The sequence below is a fragment of the Nannobrachium achirus genome, assembly GCF_963921795.1.
Source record: "Nannobrachium achirus genome assembly, chromosome: 17".
Classification (NCBI taxonomy): Eukaryota; Metazoa; Chordata; class Actinopteri; order Myctophiformes; family Myctophidae; genus Nannobrachium; species Nannobrachium achirus.
This window is the reverse complement of record NC_137824.1, coordinates 54,448,446-54,475,103: the sequence shown is the minus strand read 5'-3', so window position 1 is coordinate 54,475,103 and position 26,658 is coordinate 54,448,446. Positions and strand designations below refer to the sequence as shown.

The 26,658-nt window shown below is 43.1% G+C and overlaps 1 protein-coding gene across 1 annotated transcript in view; it reads left to right on the top strand.

Moving 5' to 3' along the window:
* htr4 (5-hydroxytryptamine receptor 4) overlaps positions 1-26,658 on the top strand; it is a gene marked incomplete at both ends in the record, with an annotated part of 212,655 nt that overhangs the window by 67,453 nt on the left and 118,544 nt on the right. Inside the window, one exon of the mRNA XM_080745872.1 lies at positions 14,607-14,807. Within this exon, the coding sequence (XP_080601998.1) occupies positions 14,607-14,807 (201 nt within the window). The remainder of the gene's footprint in view (positions 1-14,606; positions 14,808-26,658) is intronic.

Here is a 26,658-nt window from a genome sequence, read left to right as displayed (position 1 = left end):
CAAACGAGTGACGTCAGCGCCTGCACTAGTGAATGGCTGTCTATGGGCTGTCGTCGCCATCTGGTGGTGATTAGTGTGTGGTGAACGACAAAACAAGCGCTCTTACTCTTACCGTCCTGAGTTACCCAAACATACTGTAACATATATATATAATTCATGCAGTGCTGGCTGGGTTAACCACAGTGACGGCATTCCAGCAAGTCAGAGCATTACAAACATAGCCAGTTGGTGAATTATTTGGACCACCAGACACCACATCCAACCTGGCTGGCCGATAGCTCGCCAACCAAGCTGCGATATGCAGGGGTGTCGCACCAAATTCTGGGCCCCGGGTACAAGGATTCACTGCGGGGCCCCTGTGCTTTAACTATTGAAAAATAGCAGATATACAAGCTCACAGCGCGGCACCGAGTGCCGCGCTGCGAGCTTGTAGATCTGCTATTTTTGAAAAATCATGAAAATCTTTGAATAGGTTTTTTGAAAAATCTATGTTTCACTATGTCAGTGGAGCTCAAACCTTTTCATGTGAAGGACCCCCAAAATGATATGTATTTGGCCACGGACCCCCATCTCAAAATATTTAGTTCCAGGGACCCCCCAGAAGCAAAATTTGAGTTACAAAATGTTCGCTTAAAAAATACATATATTCAAAGATTTGCAGACATTTTCACGACTTTTCAAAAATAGCAGATCTACAAGCTCACAGCGCGGCACTCGGTGCCGCGCTGTGAGCTTGTATATCTGCTATTTTTCAATAGCTAAAGTATAAAATAATTAAGGCCCCTCCACCACCTTGGGCCCTAGTAACTCAGTCCCACTTTCCTACCCCTTGTGGCGATATGAGTAAAATAGTAAAACGGAAGGCTTATGGAAAGGACAACTAAACAATGTGGTGGCTATGCTATCCACGCGCATTATCTTAGGGGGCGGCATAGCTGAATGGTTAGGGTGCCCGCCTGGGGAACCAGAGCCCCTGGTTGTCCCTGGTTAGATTCCAGGCCAGGGCAGCAATGTCGTTGTGTGTCCCTGAGCAAGACTCTTAACCCCTAATTGCGAATCAGCTGGGTTGGGCTGAAAATACTGAATTTCCCTCACGGGAGGAAATAGGTATCTATTATCTCATCAGCCATTCAACCAACCTGCAAGCCAGCCAAATTCAAAATCACACGTAGTGAATTGGGTGGTGCTCTTTGAGTTAATTTCAATTCAATTCAAACGAGTGTTCTCTTAACCCATTTAGTGCTCCAGACATGAACGGGTTAAATGTCCAGCGCGCCTTTCGCCTGCTCCGTCCGCGGCCAGTCTCTTATTTTGAAGGCCAGAAGTCGATTGCGCAAACATTTCCTGTTTGACGACATGACGTCATTCACCGGAAGTGATCATCGTCCCATGCGGTTGGAGTAATGGCGGATCGTTCCCTTTCAGCTTGTGTTATTATAGCGAGAATCCAATGCCATCCTTGGCTTCACAAGTGTTTTTTGGAGAAAATGGACATTAAAGATGAGATAGACCGTCGGCTACCATGTTAAGGAATCACTATTGTGTGCACGTGGATCCGCGATGATGATGAATCGGCGAGTCCAATCGTGCCAGGACTTTCCAACGGACCGTACGGTCAGCTTGCCAGCTTTACTGTATATACAGTATATAGCGCGAGTATACTCGGGATCGGCACTCCGAGTACTCGAGTATTTTTCACGAGTACTACAGTACAAATGGGTTAACACTTCGCCAGCCGAAATAGAATGGCTAGTTGGTAGATTAGCCGTGAAATTTCTATTATTATATTATGATCTGAACCGCATTCATTTTACAAGACATTCAGCGCTATATCACGTGGTCTTCATCCCCCATAACCATCAGGCGATCCCCGTTGTATTCTCACCACAGTCCCCAGCGAAATTCCTCAGTCTGCATAATATGACAGCTGTAAAGTAAAGAACCAACTTGCCACTCTCATGCAGGGGTGTCATAAGTGGGGGAAAAGTGGGACTGAGTTACCAGGGACCCTTCATTAATTTATACTTTAGCTATTGAAAAATGGCAGATATACAAGCTCTGCTATTTTTGAAAAGTCATGAAAATGTGTGCAAATCTTTGAATATATGTATTATATATATATATATATATATATAATATATGTCCCTGGAACTAAATATTTAAATATTAAATTGCAGATCTACAAGCTTTATTTTTTAATTTTCAATAGTTAAAGCACAAAATAATGCGTTCTTCCCAGTCTAAATGGGTTAAACCCCCTCACCCCATGAAGAACATTCATGGGGGGCCCGCAGTGAATGCTTGTGCCCAGGGCCCAGAATTTGGTTGCGACACCCCTGCTCTCAACGATACATCAGCCGGCGTGCTCTGCTCGCCAAGTAGCCATGCAGCCGAGCGGCCAGCAGTGAGCTCCTTACCCAAGCCCTCCCCCCTCCCCCCTATCCTGTGGTGCTCTATAAATAGCTCCAGTGTCAGGGGATTGGTGGAAGGTCCTTCCATCTTGCCTGTCATAAACAGACCATTAAACTAGGCTGTTAGTGTGGGGACAAACAGCTGTCTGCTCTGCTCAGCCAGGAGATGTATGAGAGGAGCACAAAAGAACATATCTGCATGCATGCATGTGTGCGCCGCGCGCACACACACACACCCACACACACACTAGGGCATTAACGACTTGTGATTTTTGCAAGTTGAGTTGAAGTCGACTTTATCGTTTGACGACGTCATCATCACACACGACCCCCCAATTATTTTATAAAGTTTAAGTACATAGAGGGTATCTTCACATTTCTAAAGTCGCCAATTTAAGGACTTTTTAATACCTCTAAAATGGAAAATTAAACATTGTCCAAATTGTCAAATGTATAGAGGCAGAAATTGTGCAAATAGCAGATCTACATGATGCGATGCATTGTGATCTGCTATTTTCACAATAGAACCACGTTATACAAAATGTAATGTAGCACTGTAATATTGGATCATTCCGTCCTTGACAATAAGCAATCCTACTGTTTGAATGCTGTACAGACGCACACATGGAGCAAAAATAATGATAGAAACATTTTTATTTTTTTTTCAACTTCGACTTTCTCTGGTGGTAGTTGACTTGTGTAATCAAGTCGACTCAGTCTTTTTCGTTAATGCCCTCACACACACACACACACACACACACACACACACACACACACACACACACACACACACACACAAATGCACGCGTGCATGCACACCATACAGACATACCGTAGGGTGTAGGTAAACAGTCTTTTGTTTCTACGACAGGTAGAATAATAAATGAAAGTCACTGAAAGTTAATTGTATTGTTGCAGAGGCAAGACAAAGGCAAGTTTATTTGTATAGCATATTTCATCAACAAGGCAACTCAATATGCTTTACATAAAACCTATAAAATTCAGGACACAGAGCGAAAAACACAACATGAAAGTAGTGGTGCTCCGATTGATCGGCGCAGATATCAGATCGGCCGATCAAAGCCATATCGGTTTTGATCGGTGTTTCCATAATTGGATCAAAGCGAGCCGATCAAGGCATTGAAGCAAAAAAAGACGTTGACGTTCGATTCACGTGCGCGTTGTGCATGCGTGCTTCTGACGAAGGAGAGCTCTGTTCTCCTCTCTCTCTTGTGTGTGTGTGTGTGTGTGTGTGTGTGTGGCTCCATGTTCACTTCTCTCTGTGAGCCACTTAATTCCCCCCTCCCTCCCTCCCGCACGCACGCACGCACCACACACACATGAGAAGAGAGGGGGACAGAGAGAGCTGAAAGTTGTTTGTTTTAAACATATTGGATACACCATTGGAATAATTCATGATAGATCAGAATATAAGTAGCCTACTTCTTTGTAGCTGTTGTCATCTCAAAGTAAAATCCACGATTTCATTCTCTTGGATTAGAATCCAGAGAAGTATGAATTCGTTTTCAACAATCAGCCAGCCAGCCAGCTGTGTTGTTGCCGGCTTAACGAGGCTCGTTAGAGTGTGTGTGTGTGCAGGGCCGTAGCGCGTCTAATCGGCGCTCTAGGCGAGCTCTCTCGAATGCGCCCCCCCACTCCCGCGCGCGCGATTTTTGCGGGTTTTGCCGTGAATTTAGTCGGTTTTGGGCCGGTTTTGGGCTGGTTTGGGTCCACTCCCTCCATTTCGGCGCCCCCTCGGTGCCCCCTCTAGGATGGCGCTCTAGGCGACCGCCTATACCGCCTATAGCTAAAAACGGCCCTGTGTGTGTGTGTGTGTGTGTGTGTGTGTGTGTGTGTGTGTGTGTGTGTGTGTGTGTGTGTGTGTGTGTGTGTGTGTGTGTGTGTGTGTGTGTGTGTGTGTGTGTCTCTCTCTCTAACGAGGCTCCTCTCTCTCTCTCGCGACGTGAGAGAAGAGAGAGAGAACGGCTGTAACGTTGCTGTTAAACTTAATTCCAAAAGCATAATTCCAAAGTCATTGGAAGACAAGTTGTTGTCGATCTAATGATAAAGTTTGTAGTTCCCTTGTATAGTTTAAAACGGTCATTTCCACAGGTGCTAACCGTTAGCACTAGATGTAAGGAGGATGGAAAGTTGCCATTTAGTTTCTGCGACAGAAACAAGCAAACAGGTCTGTAAAAAAGTGTTGCCATATCCTGTTTTTGCCAGCAAACAGGTCTATAAAAATAAAAAACTGGGGAAGGTCAGTCAAACAGAAACATTGTTGTCTGATATTGTTTAAGAACAGTGGTTCTCAAACATTCTCATGCCAAGAGCAAGGACCCCAAATATGTAATATAGTGTACAGAAAATCTTAAGGGCCTATTTGGCCTATTATTGTTGTTATGAACCATTATAGCCAAATAACCTTGAAAATAATGAAGGATAGACAATATTGCCACTATCTTTATAGGAAAACTTTTAGTTTTTTTTTTCTTTAGGAGTAATTTTCCTAGGACTAAAATGATTTACGATACGATAATATATCGTAGAGAATCGAATCGAATCATGACCTTAGAATATAAAGTTGAATTGAATTAATATATACAATGTCAATGTTGTGTAAGAGGAATCATTAAATAAATAAATGCTCCTACAGTGATACCATAGAAGAATGTATGGATTTCACGCTGTGATCGATCGGTAATATCGGGATTGGCAGATATTGCTTCCACGCTGTGATCGATCGGTAATATCGGTATCGGCAGATATTGATTCCAGCTGATCGGTGATCGGTATCGGCCCCAAAAAACCTGATCGGAGCATCTCTACATGAAAGGATATTTCAATACAAAAAAAAAGTAAAGAAATTGCAGTCCAGACGAATAATTAAGGAAATATCAATAAAAGGCAGCGGATATTCTTCCAGATATGTGGTGAATAAAAGCGAACGCTGCTTCTCCACATTTTAAAACAGACGATTGGGTTATTGAGATGAGATGAGATGAGATGAGATGAGATGAGGGGAGAGAGGAGAATAGTGGAGATAGGAGAGGAGCATAGAGAAAGGTAACTTAAATGAAAGGAGGTGGGGAGACGAGAGGGGCGGCAGTGGCTCAGGGGTAGAGTGGCCGCTTGGGAACCGGAAGGTTCCCAGTTCGATCCCGGGCTCCCCAAGAGTTGGTGTCCTTGAGCAAGACTCTGAACACCTAGTTGCCCCCGGTGAGCAGGTTGGTGCCTTGAATGGTTTCCTCTGCCATCGGTGTATGAATGTGTGTGTGTGAATGGGTGAATGCAATGCACAATCTCTGTGAAGCGCCTTGGATAAAGGCACCACATAAATGCACCATTTACCTTTTGAGAGGAGGAGCCGAGGGCAAAGGAGAAGCTACAGCATACGTATAGCTTGAGGAACCGAACATAACAGGATGCCACTTCTCCATTGAACTCAAAGGAGTTCAATGGAGTGTTCATGTTCTTTTCTGTTGCCCTATTACTTTGAATGGTGTGCCACTGTACAAAAGAGGAGGCGAAGAAGGAAGATAAAGTAAAAGGAGAAAGGGGGGTTTAGAGAACAGAATATCTGTAGTACATGTTTCTCTTTTATGTGAAGCACTTTGGGCTGCATTTTATTTATAGGAGGTGCTATACAATAAAGTTATACTTATTATTATGTATTACCTGTCAACAACCCCCATTCAATTGTCCCCCTGTGTATATTAAGCCTTGCTGAGTCATGAAGCCCATAGGGCAGGAGCCTATCTCCTGTGATGTATACTTCATCACAAAAACAGCCCTCTTGCACATAAGGAATATTGCCCCCCCTCTGGCCCTCTGTTTTTCCCTGCTGTTCATTCACGCATTTAATTGTATTACATCCCGGTTCGATCACTGCAACTGCATCCTTCATGAAATCCCCCCTAAAGTCCTCAATAAACTCCAACATGTTCTTATATAACCTCGCTCACCAGGCTTTCTGGGGGAAAGCCTGGTCTTCATTTACTAAACAGGTCGTTTGATCCGGTCCAGACCGGATGGCATCCTCCTACGTCATTTTGTATTCAAAACGGACTACACTTTGGCAGGAAACACCAAACCGGAAAACAGTTTCAACCCAGTTAGCGCATGCGCAAGTTGTTTTCGCATGCGCAAGTAGAGGTTAAAACTATTTCCGGTTTGGTGTCTGCCAAAGTGTAGTCCGTTTTGACTACAGAATGACGTAGGACACCATCCGCTCCCGACCGGATCAAAAACACGAAATTGGAAGCCAGCCCAGGCTAGTTCTTATTAGTACCCGCTCCAGAGACCACATCCACTCCTCCAAGACATCACTGGCCCTCTGTAAAACAAAGAAATAACTTAAGAATTATTATCGATCACTACCTTCAAGGCCCTCAGCCCTCCCTGCTACCTCTGCAAACTTCTCCACCACCATGTCCCCTCCCGACACCTCAGGTCTTGTGATGCCAAACTCCTGGCAAAAAAGACGAGTTCACACACTATAGCACCCTTCTATAACTTTATTGTGGAGAGCACATTGTTCTTCTTCAGATGCCAACCTCCTGGATATCCCCAGGACCAAGCATGGAAGCTGGGTGTTGGAACACCCTCCTCCCTATAGCCACATCAAAGAGTCCCCCATCCTCTCACACTTCAAAACTGCCCTCAAAACCCTCCACCCTTGCTTTCCCCTGCTACTGTTAAGGCTGTCACGATTATGACATTTTACATTACGATTAATTGTCACTCAAATAATTGCGATTAACAATTTAATTGTGTTTTTGTCGTTGACAATTACATTTCTGTTTGGCTTTTAGGCTTTGAAGTTGACATGACACATGACAGAAATGACAGACATATTTGACAACTTTATACTCCAAAAAGAACATAATGGAAATAGCAGATCTACTAGCTCACAACGCAGCGCGTCGACGCGTTGTGAGCTAGTAGATCGGCTATTTCCACTATTTTCGAAAATGTTTGAAAATATATGAAAGATTTTCAACATGGAAACGATTATGACAATTATGACAAAATAATTGCTTTTAGAATGTAATAATTGTGACAGGCCAAGCTACTGTAAATCTCCATCCCATATTTTAACACAATTTAAGCACTTAAGCACAATTTAGAAGCGTCATATAAAACTGAATTATTATTGTAACACAATGGGTCTCCCGAATAAGATGACACTGGGAGCGAATGTTAGGTCCAATTCTGATTGTAATAAGTAGATGTGTGATTACGCATCTCAAAGCTCATCATACAGATAATAGGTAGATTTGTGATTAGGCTACTCACCTCTCATCTCCTAAGTACTGTAGCTTGGCAGGTCAGGGCAACTGTCACTTAGAGATGAGCCTTATACAAAGCCCATCACAGATAGTCAGACACTATAATGATACCTGGTTAGTTGTTACTTTCTAAACCAGTAAGACTCCCTAATTGGGAGATAAGCGGCCGTCAGCTTGCATGTATACAACAAATTGACCTGGAAGTCCGCTGTGCTTGATTTTTAGGCAACATCTGTAGGATGTAGGAACATTAACCCATTCAGGCCAGGGTACACATTTTAGTGTATGGGAGGGGCTTACAGTACATACAACATATTTGTTTTTGTAGGCTAATTTCTGATTTGGGTTAATGTTGTCTGCAAAAAACAACCTCATGGTGGCGCTAGAAGAGGGGCATGTGAGAAATCAGGGCTGGAGGTTGTGGTTTGCCAGCCAAGGAGTGTATGTGCAACGTTTGGCTTGGATAGGGGCAATGGTGCCGGAGATAAGAGTAGGGCCAAAAGTGTGATGTGGTGTGACGGACCTGGACTGACGAAGGGATAGCCGGGGGAGGTTTTCATAGTAACTTGCGACAACTGTATTTTAAGTAGCTTGTTGCCAAAGGACGTCTTTTGTGTGTGTACTGTATGTGTGCGTTGATTATGATTCAGTTATTTGACATATGGACGTGTGTACACGCGTGTCTGTTTATACTGTATGTCACTCAGTTTAGTACCTTGCTAGCTTGCAGACTGGTTGCCTGATTTGATTTGACTGTCCAGTCTGCTAGTCTGAATGCTGGATTTGCTGACTAGCTTTACTATTTGGCTGGCTTCTCAGGGCTTGCCCGGCCTGTCAGCCTTGTTTTACCATCTGCTTTTGCTGTCTATAATCCAGGCAATGCCTCCAACAGACGGGAGGGTTGAATCTATGGCCCTTGTCTTTTTTGCAGTGTTTTGTTAGCTCTTAATAAGGAGTCCAGATTTCTGCACTTTGTCATGGACCCTGCCACACACAGGACGTACCACCTTCACAAAGGACATTCTCCAGCTAGACTGAGTGTGTGCGTGTGAGCGTGCATGTGTGCGTGCAGTGCATAATACTGCATACATTAAGTGTTGTCGTTGGGACCATCTCTCTCGTGCGCACGCTTTCTCTCTCGCTCAAAGCCTGCCATTGTCGCATAACTGTATAATGTTTAATATGCAGTGTTTAATTGCTTATTCACCGAACAGCTGCTTAATTAATAACTCCATTGATTTACTCACAAACCCATCGTAAAACCCATTCATTCACTGCTGTTTGCATGCACTTTTAGGCCTGGGGCCAATTCTGATATCTTCACAAATTGGTACCACCCAAGGTGACCGTAATGTTTTTACATTTTTGACTTCCTACATGTCTCTAGTTTACATTTTGGTACGATAACCCATTCTGAGACCCAGCTTAATTGATGTTATCAGCCACTAAAGTCGGTCTCCCATCGACTTTCTATACAGGAGGATAATACCCAGAAAAGTTTTTTTTCTGGGTATTTAAGTAGGATGTGAGGGGTATAACTAGGGGTTTGTCATGATACTGAATCCATTGCAAGCATTTGTTTTCCACAAAAAACATTCCTTGGGCTACAAATGGCACCAGAAAATGCCCACAAAACTGATGAAACTGATGAAAAGTGATGACTCATCACTTTTCATCACTAAACCATCGTTTTCTGAGGCCATTTGTAGCCCAAGGAATGTTTTTTGTGCAAAACAAATGCTTGCAATGGATTCAGCATCATGACGAACCCCTAGTTAGACCCCTCACATCCTACTTAACTCATACAGTGCCTATCCCGAACTAGTTCGGGATAATTTGGGGCGTATTAACGTCCTGAGTGCCTATCCCGAACTAGTTCGGGATATAATTTTTTTTTTTTTTTTGTAAAAAAAAAAAAAAAAAAATTGAAGTTACTTTTTTTTTTGAACCCCACTATATTCTGTTTACACGGCCCGCGAGAGCGTCGCGCCGCCGATATTTACCATCCACTCCAATGCAATCCAGGATCTTTAGAGCTCATTTTCTCTGTTCCAAGCATATCCATGAGGTGTGCAAGGTTTAATCATGGCTAAATCGCCGAAAATAGGTCTTCTAAAATGCTTGGTAGCCAATAGCTAACTTCAAGCTAACTTCATCCTGTTCCTGTAAATGAACAGAGGAAAGTGTTCTGGTGCATCATGGCTGCGCAGGGCTTGTGCATGTAACAGTGTATCTTTATGATGAATTCTTTGGCCACTGGGCGCCCTCTAGTGGTGAAAGCTGGCACTGATAGGGTTAAATACCCAGAAAAAAATGTTTTCTGGGTATTTTCCTCCTGTATAGAAAGTTGATGGGAGACCGACTCTAGCGGCTGATAACATCAATTAAGCTGGGTCTCAGAAAGGGTTATCATACCAAAATGTAAACTAGAGACATGTAGGAAGTCAAAAATGTAAAAAATGTACGGTCACCTTGGGTGGTACCAATTTGTGAAGATATCAGAATTGGCCCCAGGCCTATTTGACCCATTGGGTCTTTCAATTGAGCCGTGAAATGAATGTCCTTTAGATATAAATGGAAACACACCTAGGCAAATGAAGACAAGGAGTGCTCTTATAATTTTCTGGGTGGTTAATAACACTATTCTGTGGGGTGACAAACTCAGAATACATATTACTGCTAGGGATGGGACCATATGAAAATTTCATATCATGATTATTGTGACCAAAGAAATCGCGATTTACGATATTATCGCGATCAAAATATCCCCAACATCCACATTTGCCAAAAAATAGCCGATCTACAAGCTCAAACGCGCCGCAATTTTTGGCAAAGAGATTTGATAGAGTGAAAACAAGACTGTATCAAGTATGTATATTATAAGTACCTTTTACCAATTATAGAGGGTTTAAGTGGTACAGGATATGCAGCTCGGCAAATAAAAAGTGAATTGATCCCAGTGCATGACGGAGGACGATATCACAATAAATTAAATCTCCACGATACGATTATCGTGAGTGTTTTTTATCACGATAAACGATAATATCGCTTATCGTCCCATCCCTAATTACTGCTTTACAGGTACTTTTACGTTTTTTTTCTCCCCACAAAGCTGTTTTTACCATAGAAAAAAGGAAGTATGTGACCATGCAGATAAACCATTTCATTTAAATTCACCTGTTCTATCTTAATACTTAATGGCCCATGTGGAGTCACTGTGACCTGAATAGCTGGCAACCGTATTAACTGAGATGAAGAAAACTGCCTTGTTCATATTTGAAGAGAGAGAGACTCATTTGCACGTACAAGGCACTTTAATTAAAGGTAGATCTGTGTTCAAAGTCTTCAGTTATTACTTATTTGCATACATATAGCTTCTATGTACAGTACGTAATAGAATACAAGAAGTCATAATGTTTGTCTTTTCACCCTGCATCTTAATTCTCCTCTCATTTCTTTATCGCTTCTAGAACTAATCGTTTAGTTCCAGCACACAGTACAATCTGGAATGTTAATTCAGTTCAAGAGTGTACAAATTGTACCAAACCGAACCATCCTGAGTGTTAACTTAACTCTGAGAGTGCACAAATGGAACCAAACCCAAAGTGCACAAAATGCATTTGCACGCCATAACGATAACTCGCAATTGCGTTGGGGGTGTGTCCATCTCCAATTGTAGTACTGTACTTAAACAGTACTGAGCTCAAAGTGAGCCGCACGGGGGGGAAAGCGCTTGTATTTGAATTAGTCATAGCCAGGTGTGTTTTGGGCGCTGCATTAATGCAACCAACCGGAGTGTTGGCTCCCATTACCTTTAAAATAGTAGGGGCGCCTGCTCTCCATGCCCATCTATACTATAATTTTGCGAATGTCTGTCTGAGTGAGTGTCTGTCTGTCTGAGTGTCTGTCTGTCACAGCGTTTCTCCTCAGTGGCTGGAGCAATTGATCTGAAATCGCATCACCATTAGCATATGAACACACCTGACATAACTGTGAAGCCCGTTTGTCACTTTCACAAATCATATGCTGTATATTAGCATTTTTATGGTGTATCTACTATCTATTCTGCATCTAGCATGAGGCATATCTATTCTGCATCTAGCATGGGGCAACATGTTTAACCAGCTCTGTGTTTGTGTGTGTGGGGGGGGGGGGGGGGGGGGGTTGGCTGGCCCTGTTACAGATGTTGTCATGTAGATCGGTACACAGTATCTCTGTAGCCTTTAAACAAAACGGGTATTTCTTACATTGATGCTCCTACATATTATCATGCAAGCACCAGAAAGTTACTTTCCATCCCTCATATACTGTGTGCACAGTGCACACCCCATAACCCACACACTGCACATCATTTCAGAGCTCATATCTTTGAACGGGTAAGGACTAGTTTATACTATAATTTTCCAAATGTCTGTCTGAGTGAGTGAGTGAGTGAGTGAGTGAGTGAGTGAGTGAGTGTCTGTCACAGCGTTTCTCCTCAGTGGCTGGAGCAATTGATCTGAAATCGCATCACCATTAGCATATGAACACACCTGACATAACTGTGAAGCCCGTTTGTCACTTTCACAAATCGTATGCTGTATATTAGCATTTTTATGGTGTATCTATATCTATTCTGCATCTAGCATGAGGCATATCTAATCTGCATCTAGCATGAGGCAACATGTTTAACCAGCTGTGTGTGTGTGTGTGTGTGTGTGTGTGTGTGTGTGTGTGTGTGTGTGTGTGTGTGTGTGTGTGTGTGTGTGTGTGTGTGTGTGTGTGTGTGTGTTTGTGTGAATGATAATATGCTCCTACATATTATCATGCAAGCACCAGTTAAAGTTACTTTCCATCCCTCATATACTGTGTGCACAGTGCATCCCATAACCCACACACTGCACATCATTTCGGAGCTCATATCTTTGAACGGGTAAGGACTAGTTTCCATTTAAACGACAGATTTGGCATATGGAGGAGACGCACACAATCTTCTGCCGAGGAGAATTGCTTTCGACCGATCGATGGGAGCAACATTACAGTTGATAATGTGACATCATGATGTCAGGAGAGGAGACGCGGGGGAAGCAAAAGCTCTCTGGAGGCCCCGGCAATTTGTCTGGGCCTGGAATCGAATCTCTCTCCTCCTCGCTGGTCTTCGGAGTTACTTTTTGTTGTTATCAATAATGAAGAATGAAGTGCATGAAAAATGTTATGTGCTGTGACTAGAGCTGGGATCGGGCCCATTTTATCTGTCCGTTCTGAAACGTGGCCGACAGTTTTTTGTCCGCCCCGAATATTAGGCAGCCTTGTAGTAGGCAATATCAACAATACTGTACAGCAGGGTTCCCCAATTAGTTTTCCCCAAGGGCCGAATCATGTCTAGGGTACCAAGCCGAGGGCCACAACATTGCAGGGGGCGACGGTGGCGTTCCCGCTACTCCAGCGACAGTTTTCGTCGTTGTCGGGTGAAAATCTTGTATGTCCAAAACCGTTCGTTTTGAATTCATCATTTTTAAAATGATTTAAACTAGTGAAAACAGCCGATCTACAAGCACACAACGCCTCGCACCGCGAGGCGTTGTGTGCTTGTAGATCTGCTGTTTTCACTACTTTTGTGCGACGGCCTTGTATGATTTGTGAAAGAATGTACACATTTGGAGATACAAGGTTTCCACCCGACAACGACGATATACTAGTGTTGTTGCTTCTCTTATACCACCATTATTACTGGGGTTGGTGGGGGCCAGACAGTAGCCCCCCGCGGGCCGCAAATGGCCCGCGGGCCACCTATTGGGGAACCCTGCTGTACAGTATGTCCGACCCGCATCGACGTCAGACCATTAATTATGAATATGCGTCCGCCCAAGCCCGACCCCTCGGGTACCGATGGGCCCCGCGGGGCATCCCATCTCGGGTATCCCAGCTCTAGCTGTGACCAACAACACTCATCAGCATACAGATGAGCTATAAGTACAGTACAAGTACATTTCCTAATTATATGACAGGGATGTGAAAATGACAACTGCGTCGGTTAGAAACTAGCAATGGCCCCCGCCCCGCGTTGTGCTTTGCACGTCGATGCGTGATTAGGGCCCAATGAGGGAATCTCGCTGTTCATCATGGATGAGGATGAGAATGCATTGGGAAGCTTAAGTTTTCTTAAGCCATTTATGCTCACTTATAACGTCATCATTATTATTTTTAAGATGGCACCAAAGATGGCTCGACCTCCAAATGGCGTAACAATGTTTGTACACTCTTGAGAGTGAAATGAAGCCAGAGGATTTTAATGGGTGACCGTACAGTACAGTGTACAGTACCTCTGCTACTGAAACTAACCAGTAAGACTCCCTAATCGGGAGATAAACGTCCGTCAGATCACATGTATACAAAATGGGACAGATCCATGTTGATGACATGAGTGTAGACATACTGTGTTCTGCTTTGCGTGGTTGCGACCGTCAGGTCGCAGTTACTATCAAAACCTCCACCGGCTGTCAGTCACGTCACATCACGTCACGCCATATCACGTCACGTCACGCCACGCCACGCCACGCCACGTCACGTCACGTCACGCCACGTCACGTCACACTTTTCCCCTACTCATATCTCCGCCACCGTTGCCCCTATCCATGCCAAACTTTGCACACACACTCCTCCCGAACACACAACCTCCACCCCTCATTTCTCAGGTGTCTCCTAGCGCTACCATGAGGCCGATTCTTGCAAAATACATTTTTGGACACTACTCCTACAGATTTTAACCTAAAATCACGCAAAGCGGTACACAGTATGTCTATCAAGATGGATCTGTCCCATTTAGCGCCACCATCAGGCTGATTTTTTTCAACACACATTTTTGGACAATGCTTCTACAGATTTCTGTCGCAATAACAGACCTCTGTTTGCCCTCCCCATTCAGGAAAATCAAGACCAACTACTTCATTGTGTCGCTGGCATTCGCTGACCTGCTGGTGTCTGTTCTGGTGATGCCGTTTGGAGCCATTGAGCTGGTCCATCAGCACTGGATCTACGGAGACACCTTCTGCCTCGTGCGCACCTCCCTGGATGTACTGCTCACCACCGCCTCCATAATGCACCTCTGCTGCATTGCGCTCGACAGGTACACCCACGCCTGTGTGTGTGTGTGTGTGTGTGTGTGTGTGTGTGTGTGTGTGTGTGTGTGTGTGTGTGTGTGTGTGTGTGTGTGTGTGTGTGTGTGTGTGTGTGTGTGTGTGTGTGTGTGTGTGTGTGTGTGTGTGTGTGTGTGTGCGTTTTGGATTCGGTTTCTACTTGGAACCGAATTTTGCTACTCAACACTATTGTAACACTACTAATACAACGTCTAATTTGTTCTCCAACACATTGCATATTTGTATTAGTCACAATGATTAACAACACAAGTACAGTAGTTACATTTAACTCTTTTACCGCTTCGAACGTTACCGCTCGTCCCAATTCTGAACGCGGCTCAAAGCCAATACGAACGCTCATTCTTTTACCTTGTTTGAGCACTGTAAGCTGATGAGGGGTCGCGCGGGTGTGTACAGTAAAAACATCTCCCTTAATGCTGCTTTCAAATCTCCACCACTCGTAAACATCAATGGTTGTCCAATTCACTTCCTGGCTGTTCTCTGTGGACCTGATCTAGATTATGCATTTCTATGCTCTGAACAACGGAAAGAGGGGAGGGCCATTTCACATCCATTCTTTGCATAAGGCTGCCCTCTGCCGCCAGCTTGGCTAAAGTACACATATAATAGGTCCAATGAAAAAAAAAATCTTTTGGAAATAATCAATAGATCTTTTTCTATAACGTTGCAAAGGTAAGCTGCTTTTTGCTGGCACCAACCCCAATAAATAAATAATAACATCTGGCAGTAAAACTGTTAAAATGCAGCACAGGAACGTCCCAATAAGGCCTTTTACAGTCTTTTTTACGTTGGGAGTCCTTGGCACTCAACATGACGGTGTCACTCGCCATAAATAGCTGATATCAAGCTAAGAACCTTAGGCATCGCTTTATTTAGCCTATTCTTGTTAACATTGTTCCGTTCTAAAAAGAAATACACGTGTGTGTGTGTGTGTGTGCGTGTGCGTGTTTGTGTGTGTGTGTGTGTGTGTGTGTGTGTGTGTGTGTGTGTGTGTGTGTGTGTGTGTGTGCGTGTGCGTGTGCGCATGCGTGCGTGCGTGTGTTTCTCTCTGTGACCAAGTGAGTATAGTGACCTGCGGCTGACTACCACCTCCATGCTTTACCTCACAGAGAGACAAAGCTCAGGAGAGAATTAGAAGAAATTGAAGGACAGACGTGCGTGCGTGCGTGCGTGCGTGCGTGTGTGTGTCCTCATCCTTCAGGCACAGCACAGGTACTAGCCCACTGAGCCCACTGAGCCCACTAATGGCTCAGTCATCGGGGTTGCAGCACAATATGGATTAGGGTCTCAACCAAGGCTAGAGATCTAATTTATCACCCTGTTTTGGGAAACGGGGTCAAGCTACAGTATGACAGTGACACGGAATTGAGTCATGTGCTAAATGATCTGCATTATCGCAAGCCCTTTTGACAACTTGTTTGACAAGGTGTCAAGGCGTATCTTGTCATTAGTCCGTCTTGGTCGGGGGAGGGGGGGGGGGGGTGGTGGTGGTCCACATCTGGTTTTAAATTGCTGTCAGATATTGCAATCTGGCAACGACCCAGCTTGGTTGTGCAATGCTTACAATATAGAACAGGGGTCTTCAACAGGGGTCCGGGACCACTAGGGGGTCGTCATAGTTATTACAGGGGGTCCTCCAAATCTTTGTGAGATAGAAACATTTTTTATATTAACCACCTGAACCCTAGTGTCCATATTCTGAGAACTGTAGCCAAAAATAGCCGATCTACAAGCTCATCTACAAGCTCACAACGCCGATCTACAATCGGCTATTTTCGGCAAAGAGCAGACCTAGTACAGAGTGAATCTATTAACAGGTTGTGGGGGTCCTTGCTTCATCTCTCTCCCAATTAAGGGGTCCTTGGACTGAAAACATTGAAGACCCCTGATATGGAGCCAATGCTTGTGTTTCAGTGCAAAGAACAACGGTGCTACAAAGTGCTATCCTTAGCTTTTGCAGTAACCAACATGCATCTCGGTCGCTCTCAAGCAATACAACGAGACTCATAACGGTCGCTTGCCAAGGCCAATTAGAATAACCTAGGACAACCCACCCTGGTCAGAATAGCCCATGAAAACGGCATGAACCTACAGACACCGGAAGTGGAGGAAGTGCTGCGGTTAAGTGAAGTTACATCATGCGTCGCAGTCCGTTTACATAAAGATTGAAGCTCTTAACTCGCTGTTAATAGGTGTACTTTGGTCAGAATTCATGTTTTTGTTTGGATATTGTTTATTACCAGCGCAACCGATGGGTCAGGAGAAGTAAAACAGTTTTCTTTCGCCAGTGGGGAATATGAAAAAACAATAACATCCGGTGAAATTCTCCCGGCGGAAGTAGCACCGTTTCATGCCGTTTCAGCCTATGGTCTTGACCAGGCTTTTCTCTTGGCAGATGAGTAAGCCTGGTCAGGGACATGCTGGGCCCCTGATTCAGCCCGGGAAAAAGAGTTGGAGAGGCCCTCATTGCGCGCTATAGAGAGAGATCTCTCTCTATAGCGCTGCTGCTACTCAAAGATTTGCCATTTCAGTGGGCCAATTACATGAGTTATATTTCGTTGTTGTCGGGTGGAAACCTTGGATGTTCAAAACCGTTTGTTTTGTATTTATCTTTTTTTAAATGATTTAAACTAGTGAAAACAGCCGATCTACAAGCACACAACGCCTCGCACTGCGAGGCGTTGTGTGCTTGTAGATCGGCTGTTTTCACTACTTTTGTGCGACGGCCTTGTATGATGAAGCAGGGCTTTGCTTTGCGGAAAGAAATTACAAATTTGAAACTTGGAGATACAAGGTTTCTGCCCGACTATTTTTTCTCTAATGGCCAGCCTGGACCGGCCCGGGAATGAACCGGCCATTTGGGAGTTGTCCCGCCTTTCCCAATGGCCAGCACGTCCCTGAGCCTGGCTACGCGAGGCTAAGGACAACCTAACTAGGACTGTTACCTTACACTACTGGAACAAACGTTGTACTGACTCTGACCTCCAAGTACTCTCCCAGAGAGGGTTGCTCGTGGCGTCTTGCTGTGGCACCCTTTCTTGCGTCCGTTTCCCTATAAATATTTCTTTCCTCCGAGGCACCCCTTCATTATATTCATAATTTTCACTCCAGGCACCTTATATTTATTCCATATTTTAATATTACCTTTAGCATAACAGTATGATCTAACTATTATTTTTTTTTTATATCAATAATGCATATATGGGGAAACGAGGGCATTTTTGCCATCATTCTCCCCGGATTACCGTTGTTCCTTATTGGGCACATTTCCTGGGGCAAGCAGCCCACGTGTCTTTTTATTTTTTCACGCTCAAAAAGCGCCTGCAATGTAGTACATTTGAAACTACATTGCAGTGCACATCATGGGGTGAACACTGCTTGCCTCCTGTGAATTGTTTTATTTAAATTTTTGTTTATTTTCAGTGTATTTCGTTGCTGAGTGAGGTCGGCAGACAAAATGACGTGAGTGAGATAAAAAAACCTGGGTGAAACAACGGTATGTTGCAAGGAAAACGTTGCGATAATAGCCATTTTGGTAAATGAAAATAACTTGGTACTAAAATGATACGTAATATCTTTATTTTTAAGTGTAAAAAATAAAGTGAATTATCAAATGATCTCGCGGCACCCCTGTACTGCTGCCGTGGCACCCCAGGGTGCCCCGTCACCCTCTTTGAAAACCCCTGTCCTGTGCGTTCCCGACCCCGTCTCCGTCCCGTGATGCGGACGCTTTGAGCAGCAGCTGTCTCTCCCTGCACTATTGGGTTGTGTTGGTTGAATTGAGTACTATTGCATGTGTTGATATGGCGGTGAGATACTTGTGTTGCACTGACTAGCATTGTACACTTTACTTTATGTTTGGCACTGCTTTGTTAAGTTGTGCTTGACGTGACACTTATGAGTGTTGAATGTTTCTTGGACACTTTATGTGTATATATTTGTTTGTGACAGTTTTTATCGACACTTTAGGTTTACATTCTTCTTTTTACTGTGCCTTGCTTTTTTTTTTGACTTTACACAACAGTATTCTTTTTATTTTCTTACTTCTTTGTAACCCTAAGGGTCGTTTCATACCGTTATAAGGAGCCTAACTAATTTCGGTTCGGGAGGACGCCCCGACCCGAAATTATTTAGGTTCGGGGGGAGTTCATCCATACTTTCTTAACGGCTAGTGCCCAAGTCGCTTGTAAATATTGGAGGTCCGTGGCATGACGACGTTTGTGGCCGATGAATGAGCGTTGCAGGGCGGATATACATATCTGACTTGCCCTCGCGCTGCACACTGAATGACTGGAGGTCCAGTGAGTAGCAGCTCCAGCAGGCAGCAGCACCAGCGGGGTCTCTTCTCTCTCTCTCATTCACACTCACAAACGCTCGGCTCGAGCTCTGTCAAAAACATTTAATCTACAAGCTCACATTATAGACGTGCCGCCTCCCTTGCTGCATGCATGTCATCACGCAGTCACACAACTCGTCGTGGAAAAAAAACATATCAACACGGAACACTAGCAATTAGCAAAGTTGTGTTTAAGCTCTTCTTTTCTCTTTAAAACGGTCGGCGACGCGTTAGCAGCGATACACGCAGCAAAGGCGTGTGTGTGTGTGTGTGTGTGTGTGTGTGTGTGTGTGTGTGTGTGTGTGTGTGTGTGTGTGTGTGTGTGTGTGTGTGTGTGTGTGTGTGTGTGTGTGTGTGTGTGTGTGTGTGTGTGTGTGTGTGTGTGTGTGTGTCGCGCGCGCGCCTCCCAGTCCACCACCCTTCGTCTCCAGTATCCGCTCTCTGATGCCCAATACACGGCCACACAAGCATTTGGAAGTCGGCGTGTCTCCCACACAAACGACGGCTGTTTCCTTGGATTCACAGCCGAGAATATGAACGTGAAGCCGGGATGAATGAATGAGAAGACACCGCTGAGTACCGAAATTAAGTCGGGAGATCACAACATTTCGTCAGCACCGTAGAGCCGAGTTTAGTCGGTTGACGCCCCCCCGAACCGGGGGATGCGAACCATATTTGGGTTCGCCTACTGCCGAACCGAAATTAGTTAGGCTCCTTATAACGGTATGGATCGACCCTAACCCTAACCTTAAACTGCTGTGCTGCCTCTTAACTGATTTTCCCCTGTGGGATATTAAAGGTATCTATCTATCTCTCCGCATTGTATAACTAGCATATATCAAATGGGAGGCGACAGGAGGGGAAGTAAGGAATGAGGAGTGCTAAGAGGGGGTGAAGTGGGGACTGAAGAGGTGAGTCAGACTGCAGTGGAAAATGGGGAATGACTCTGCAGTCCTGGCCGGGGGGGAGGGGGGGGGGGGGTCAAATGGAGCATTGGTCAGGGCGTTCTAGGGAAGGGAGGGACAGGCTGCCATCCTGTGTTTAAAGGACAACTCTAGACCAGGGGTCTTCAACGTTTTCAGGCCAAGGACCCCTTAGCTGAGAAAGAGATGAAGCAGGGACCCCCAGATTCCATATAGTTTCATCGTTTGACAGCACAATCAGCAGTGTATTTTGGATTCATGTCAATGTGTGTAACGTGAAAACAGCCGATCTACAAGCAGTGGTGCGGTGCGAGGCGTTGTGTGCTTGTAGATCAGCTGTTTTCACTACTGTTTTCGCCAAGCCCAAAGACAGCATGGAGACACAGAGCTTTCCATATGTACTGTAGGACCCTCTGAACACAAGCCAGTACTGGGACAGCCCCAACGCTAGATGTACGATCTTGATCCATGACCGAAGGGGCACTAATCAAATTTGTGTGATTTGCTCATTAGGACCGGAGTGCATGGGTGTCCTGGTTTAAGTTTAATGTGAATTGAACCAACCTATATGTCCTCTGCGCAATCATCCGTAGAGGATTAACTGCTTCAAACGACATATCAAGCAGTAGGTCAGGGTGGTGTGACCGGCGTCAGCATAATGGACGGAATAAAAATGGGCCGAATGCTAGAGGTTCCTGAGCCTTCTGAATTTATCACATGACTCACTCACACCCAGCGATGTATCACGCCGAAATGAAAAGAATGACGGGTTGTGCAAGCAGGGTATTACTGGCATTCTTCTGAGATAAGCCTGATATTTTGTCATATGCAGGTGTGGTGTGCAGAAAATTGCTGATGGACACGCTCTTTATTCGACACATCCGCAACGTCTTGTGAGCTTGTAGGTCGTCTATTTTTCAGTTGAGATCTGCTATTTTCGCACACCGTCATATAGCGGAGCATAAATGACGCGTCTACAAGCACACAACGCAGCACGAGGCGTTGTGTGCTTGTACTGTAGATATGATGAATACAAAACAAACGGTTTTGGACATACAAGGTTTTCCACACATCTTGGGACTGCCCAATAAAACTGCTGTCTTCTACCACTGCTGAACAACTCCACAGGATACATTGGCATTTAAAATTTATTTTTTCTGATTTGGTCTAAATTGACCCATACAAGTCCGTAACTCCGACAGTGTACAAATGGTACACTTTTGTACACTGTCAGAGTTAAGGGGAAGACCTTGACATGTGAAAGTTTGAGAAACACTGGAATAAAGGACAGCCGTGCTCTGGGTCTCCAGGAACCCTTTACTGCACATGTGTATGTCATGTACTGTGTATATAGTGTACGTGTTGGAGGAAGCAGAGACTGGTAGAATTAGGCCGGCAGAGAGGAAATTGTCCTTTCATTCAATTATAGAGTCACAGCATGGGAGTGAGCATCAAGGCTTGAGACACAATGTGCTGACGGCTATGAGCGATTGGTAGCTCCTTGTCCTTTCCCTCTGAAAACGCTACTCATTTACAGGCCTGTTTGGCTGACAGTAAATGACCTGAATGACAGTGGTGTAAAATATTGCTACAGTATCGAGTTTGTATATTCTATTACCTTTGATACTGAACACAGAATGGAGACGGGATGGTATGGTTATGGGTTCCAATTTGCTTCCCTTTATGTATAGAGGGGTTACTCTGACCAATTTGAATTCATAAGGAAAATGACCTTGTCTGATGGACACATTTGTTATATAGGTTAAGCAAGGAGTGATGACTTCAGCTGCTTCTCATTAAAAATGTTTGTTATCATGAGCTGTTTCTTTGGGAGGTTTCAGGGCTTTGAGCTCTTTCAGTACATCTTTGTCAGGCACTTCCTTAAAAGAAAATGTATCGGCCTGGACTCCTCTACATGTCTTTCTCCATAGCACTCTGATTGCCTGGGCAACTCATTTGTTGGCTATAGTTGTAATTTAATAAAAAACAAATGTTTGACAGCTTTGAATTTGTAAGATATACGTGCATAACTTTGCCTCATATCCAGGTCCTGGTTGTGACTTTGTCTGAAGCTGTTACTGTACCAAAGACTTCCATACTTGTTCAGTGTTGTTTTTATTCTCTGACATTTTCTCACTGAAAACACTTTATCTTTGCATTCTTTTTCATTCGATTTACCTCATTTCTAAAGTAACCTTTTCACGGAACAACTGTTCAATCTTTAGATTGCCTATTTGATAAAGTAATCATTTCTAGACTCAATGGGACTTAAATCAGCTTTAATACATGGTTCTGTTAAACGTTATAATCATTACTACTTTGACGAGGACAACACTGGGTGAAAAGAGAGATTATCTGACATATACTGGTAGAGTATATGACAGTTTATTTACAGGTATACTGGGCATATACCGACATTATTGGGTATATACTTTTTGAGGGATATTCTGGAATATTCCTCTGTATTCAGTGATAATAGGTGATATACTGCCCCCAGCTAGACAAAGGCACACCAGGGGGTCTGGTTCATTCCTTTGACCAACAAATTGACTATTTGTTTAAAGAAAGGGGAGGAGGGCAAACAGCCCCCCTCCCAAAAAGACACATTTTAGTTTACCTTGGATATCCCAAGTATAAAGGGCTTAATTTGCCTTAACTCACATTTTCAAGTAATTACAATGTTGTAAAAAGTAGAAACTTGCAATCTCATGTACTATGATGACATTCAATGATGACTAATTAGAAACAGTTGTATAAATACATTTGACCTTATACTCTGTACTTAGTCCGTTCTTTCCCCCCTCTACAACAAACCTCTTTGCTGAAAATTGCCGATCTACAAGCTCACAATGTGTTGCATCATGACGCATTGTGAGCTTGTAGATCGGCTATTTATTTCAAAGTCTACTGTACATAAAACAGACGCTGTTTCTGACCTGGGTTCAGACAACAATTGACGCTTTTAAAAGGGGACTTAAGACATTTCTTTTTAATAAGGCATTTGCCTAGATGGTCCTTTTGGATGCCCTGTGTGCTTTTAATTCTTCTTTTTTTTAACTTAATGTTCTTTTAAATCTTCCTTGAGATGTGTCTAATATGTGCACTGTTCTTAATTCATGGAATTAACAGTTTTTACCATGTTAGTTCTTTTTTTATATAAATCTTTTGCTGGCTTTGTTTTGCCATTTTAATGTAGCACTTTGAGATTTGTTTCAAATATAAAGTATGTTACAAATAAAATGTATTATTATTATTATTATTATTATTATTATTATTAACACCATGACAAGTACAGTAGCTCAGACCAGGCTTCCTTTATTCTGTCTTAACCAATCACTTGACTTATCAGTGTGAAAATGTGACCAATCAGGTTTCTTGCCACCACCTTTGAATTCTAAGTGCCTCACAGTCTGGCTCTCTGGCACAGTAGTAACTGCTTGCTGAAGAAGACAGAGAGGAGAAGTGTTACTTAAACGAATGGATCATTTTCAAACTTTTCGGTAAGTTGCAACTACTATAATTCTATGTAAGTAGCCTATGTTAGAGACAGGTAATAGTAGAGACATGTAACCATTTCTCAAAGCATAGCAGCTAACTAAAATAGGTGTTTGTTTTGTTTTCTGCCAAATTAAGGGGGACAAACATTGTTGATTAGATTATATTAAATTAGGTTGTATTGCTTGTTGTTCTCACATCATATTGTCTGTATTTATCAGTGACCATGTCTTTCAAACCGTGGACTGGAGGCCTTTATAACCACTCTTATGGGTTTTAACCACTTAAACATTGCATTGCATGCATTGTGGATCCATTTTGTATTGTCCCTCTGCACCAAATCTCTTCAACAAACACTGGGTGAAAAGTAAGTGAAATTATAATTATGTCTGCATATGGCTGTATGTGTCCACCAAATGCAAGAAGGCATTTATGCTTAACTAACTTTGTGAATCATTCTCTTTGTTTATAGGAGGCTGTAAGACATTTTCACAACTCGGAAAACAACGAACACAAACTATCCCCGCAAGAAAGGTAACTATTTGTTCTTTGTTGTTCTTTGCTGTATCACTGTGTAATTAAACCAATTAAATAATATCACATATTGTAGGCTAGTAAAAAGACACGCTATTAAAGTGCATTGGCTATTTGTATTGGGGGGGAAGGGAAAGTGCATTGGCTGGAAGGGAAGAAACGGTAGACTGTGGGGGAGGTGTGAGTTGTTTTAGGGGGTGATTTCTTCACAGGAAATGCCTTTTCTGGAATACAAACTAATGTGTTGCTTCTCTCAACAGTATCAACTCACCACACAATCTTGGTGTCATGACACACGTGCTGGAGCAGGTCAGCTTTGCTTTTCCTGACATAGACGGTGACTTAATAAAAGGTAAAAAATATATAATTTCCCCATTAATGTCCTGTGTGTTTGTTGTGTTTTTTACTCATTTAGCTTTGAAGTAGTCACGCATGGCATGCTGGACCAGTTCCTGTTTTGACTGAGCCTGTGATGTGATGGGAACGTGTCACTGTTACTGCATGTCATCTTTTCGACACCGACTCTAACCCTCACCCTAACCTTAACCTCTGTGGGTGCATGTGAGTTGTCCCTGCCGACCTTGCGTGGAATAAACCCTGTTACTGACCCATAATATCAGACTGGTTATTCTAAATATCTTAGTAGTCATGATACTACAGTGTTCTATTCCTCATTTTCGTGATAACACCTTTGAACTGGTTTAATTAGATTGTGTTTGTACATAAACAACGAAATAAATCCTAAATGCATTTTCCTTGTATTTTAAGCTGCCTGCAGGACCCATTTTGAGTCTTTGAAAAGGAGCCATCGACTGGACCAGCCAGAAAATGCTCTCCGCAAAAAGAAATTGACTATGTCAATGAAGCACCGACAAGAAAGACCAGGGTAAGTTTGGAACTGTTTTTTTTTGCTGTTGTTATTATGTTTTACATGTTGTATCAATGTAATAATGGTAATTAAATACATACAATTAATTGCTATTCTATGTTTTACAGTTGCTGACCACCAGGAGTGCACATCTGGAGACAGATGAAGAAGAGCTGTGTGCATGCTGGGAGCTGATGTCAGACAAGGATGTCTATGTTGTCCAGTTTGGACGGAGAGGAAATGGGGACACTGTTCAGCCAGCGATACACTGCACAGAACTGCTCATTTTTGTAATTATTGTCCCCTTTGTGGGAGCAGAACTGTTGACAGTCGCTGTTACATTTTCATTTCGAACATTCGAACATTTTTTACGCCACCATTTTACAATTTTTTTCCCTTTTTTTTACAATTTGTTGTTTCTTCTACAAATGTTTTCTGAATGCTGCATACTGTGAAGTTGAATATTAATCTGTTGCACATAGAACACACTGTGAAGATGTTTACAAAAGTTAAGTACAGTAGGCTACAGTACAGTAGCAACTACTGGAAAGAATATGCTGTTGGCGTATAGAATATGTCAAACTGTTTGCACATGTACATCTGAGGATGCTCTTTTCTTTTCCTGTTGCTCTTTTGCCTTTTGCACTCTATTGCACTCCACTTTATTTTTTACGTCTTACTACTATTTACTATTTACACCTTTTTAGATTATTATTATTTTTAGATGTGGTTTGCTGTTATTATTTAGTTTTTTGATATACATGCGTTTTCATGTCAAGGATCCCCACAATTGTAATTGAAAACTGACACCATGTATGCACCATTTAAATATTTTGTAACGTTATGCTTTTCTGTTGTGTTTCTCTCAATAAAAACAATTTACCTGACTGATGCCTATTCGTTCATAAATTAATTCTATGTGACACAGTGCAACACATTTTGAGCTTGTAGATCTGCTATTTTGCTATTTATTTTTAATTGGAATACTGAATAATGATTAACTAGAATATCACTTTGAGCTTGTAGATCTGCTATTTTGCTATTTAAAAAAAAATTGGAATACTGAATAATGATTAACTAGAATATAAATATACAATAATATATAATATATAATGGACCCAATGTGGAAGGGGGGTCCACGGGGGTCCCCCCCCCCCCCCCCCCCAGTGTGGAGAGGTCACAGATCACAGCCAATCACAGCTGGCTCAGTGCACATGCTCAGTGAAAATGCAGGTACAGGGAGGGGGAAAAAATCCCTCCCACCAGTGAGAAATCCTGGGACCTCCGGAGGTGTGATTTCACAGCAGGGGTTCACGAATACTTAAGTAGTGGTACAAAACGGCTATATACCGAACTGAATATTCCTGATTATCTGGCTGAATACCTCATGTTTATGCCGGTTTATTTACTGAATATACCTGTCATAGAATGTAGTATACCGGTCCGATAATCTATCTTTTCACCCAGTGCAAGTTTGTCTGATAACCAAAGGCTTTATGCACTGCTGCACATTTAAGACCAATCCAATTTTCCTCAGATCTGTTTGTCTCACTGCTGTAATCCTTTAGAAATCTCATTTTGATTGAGTTATTACAATCAAATCCACACCTCTGAACCTTCTGTGTGCAAAAAAGAAAAAATAATTACTATGAAAACATCTTGTT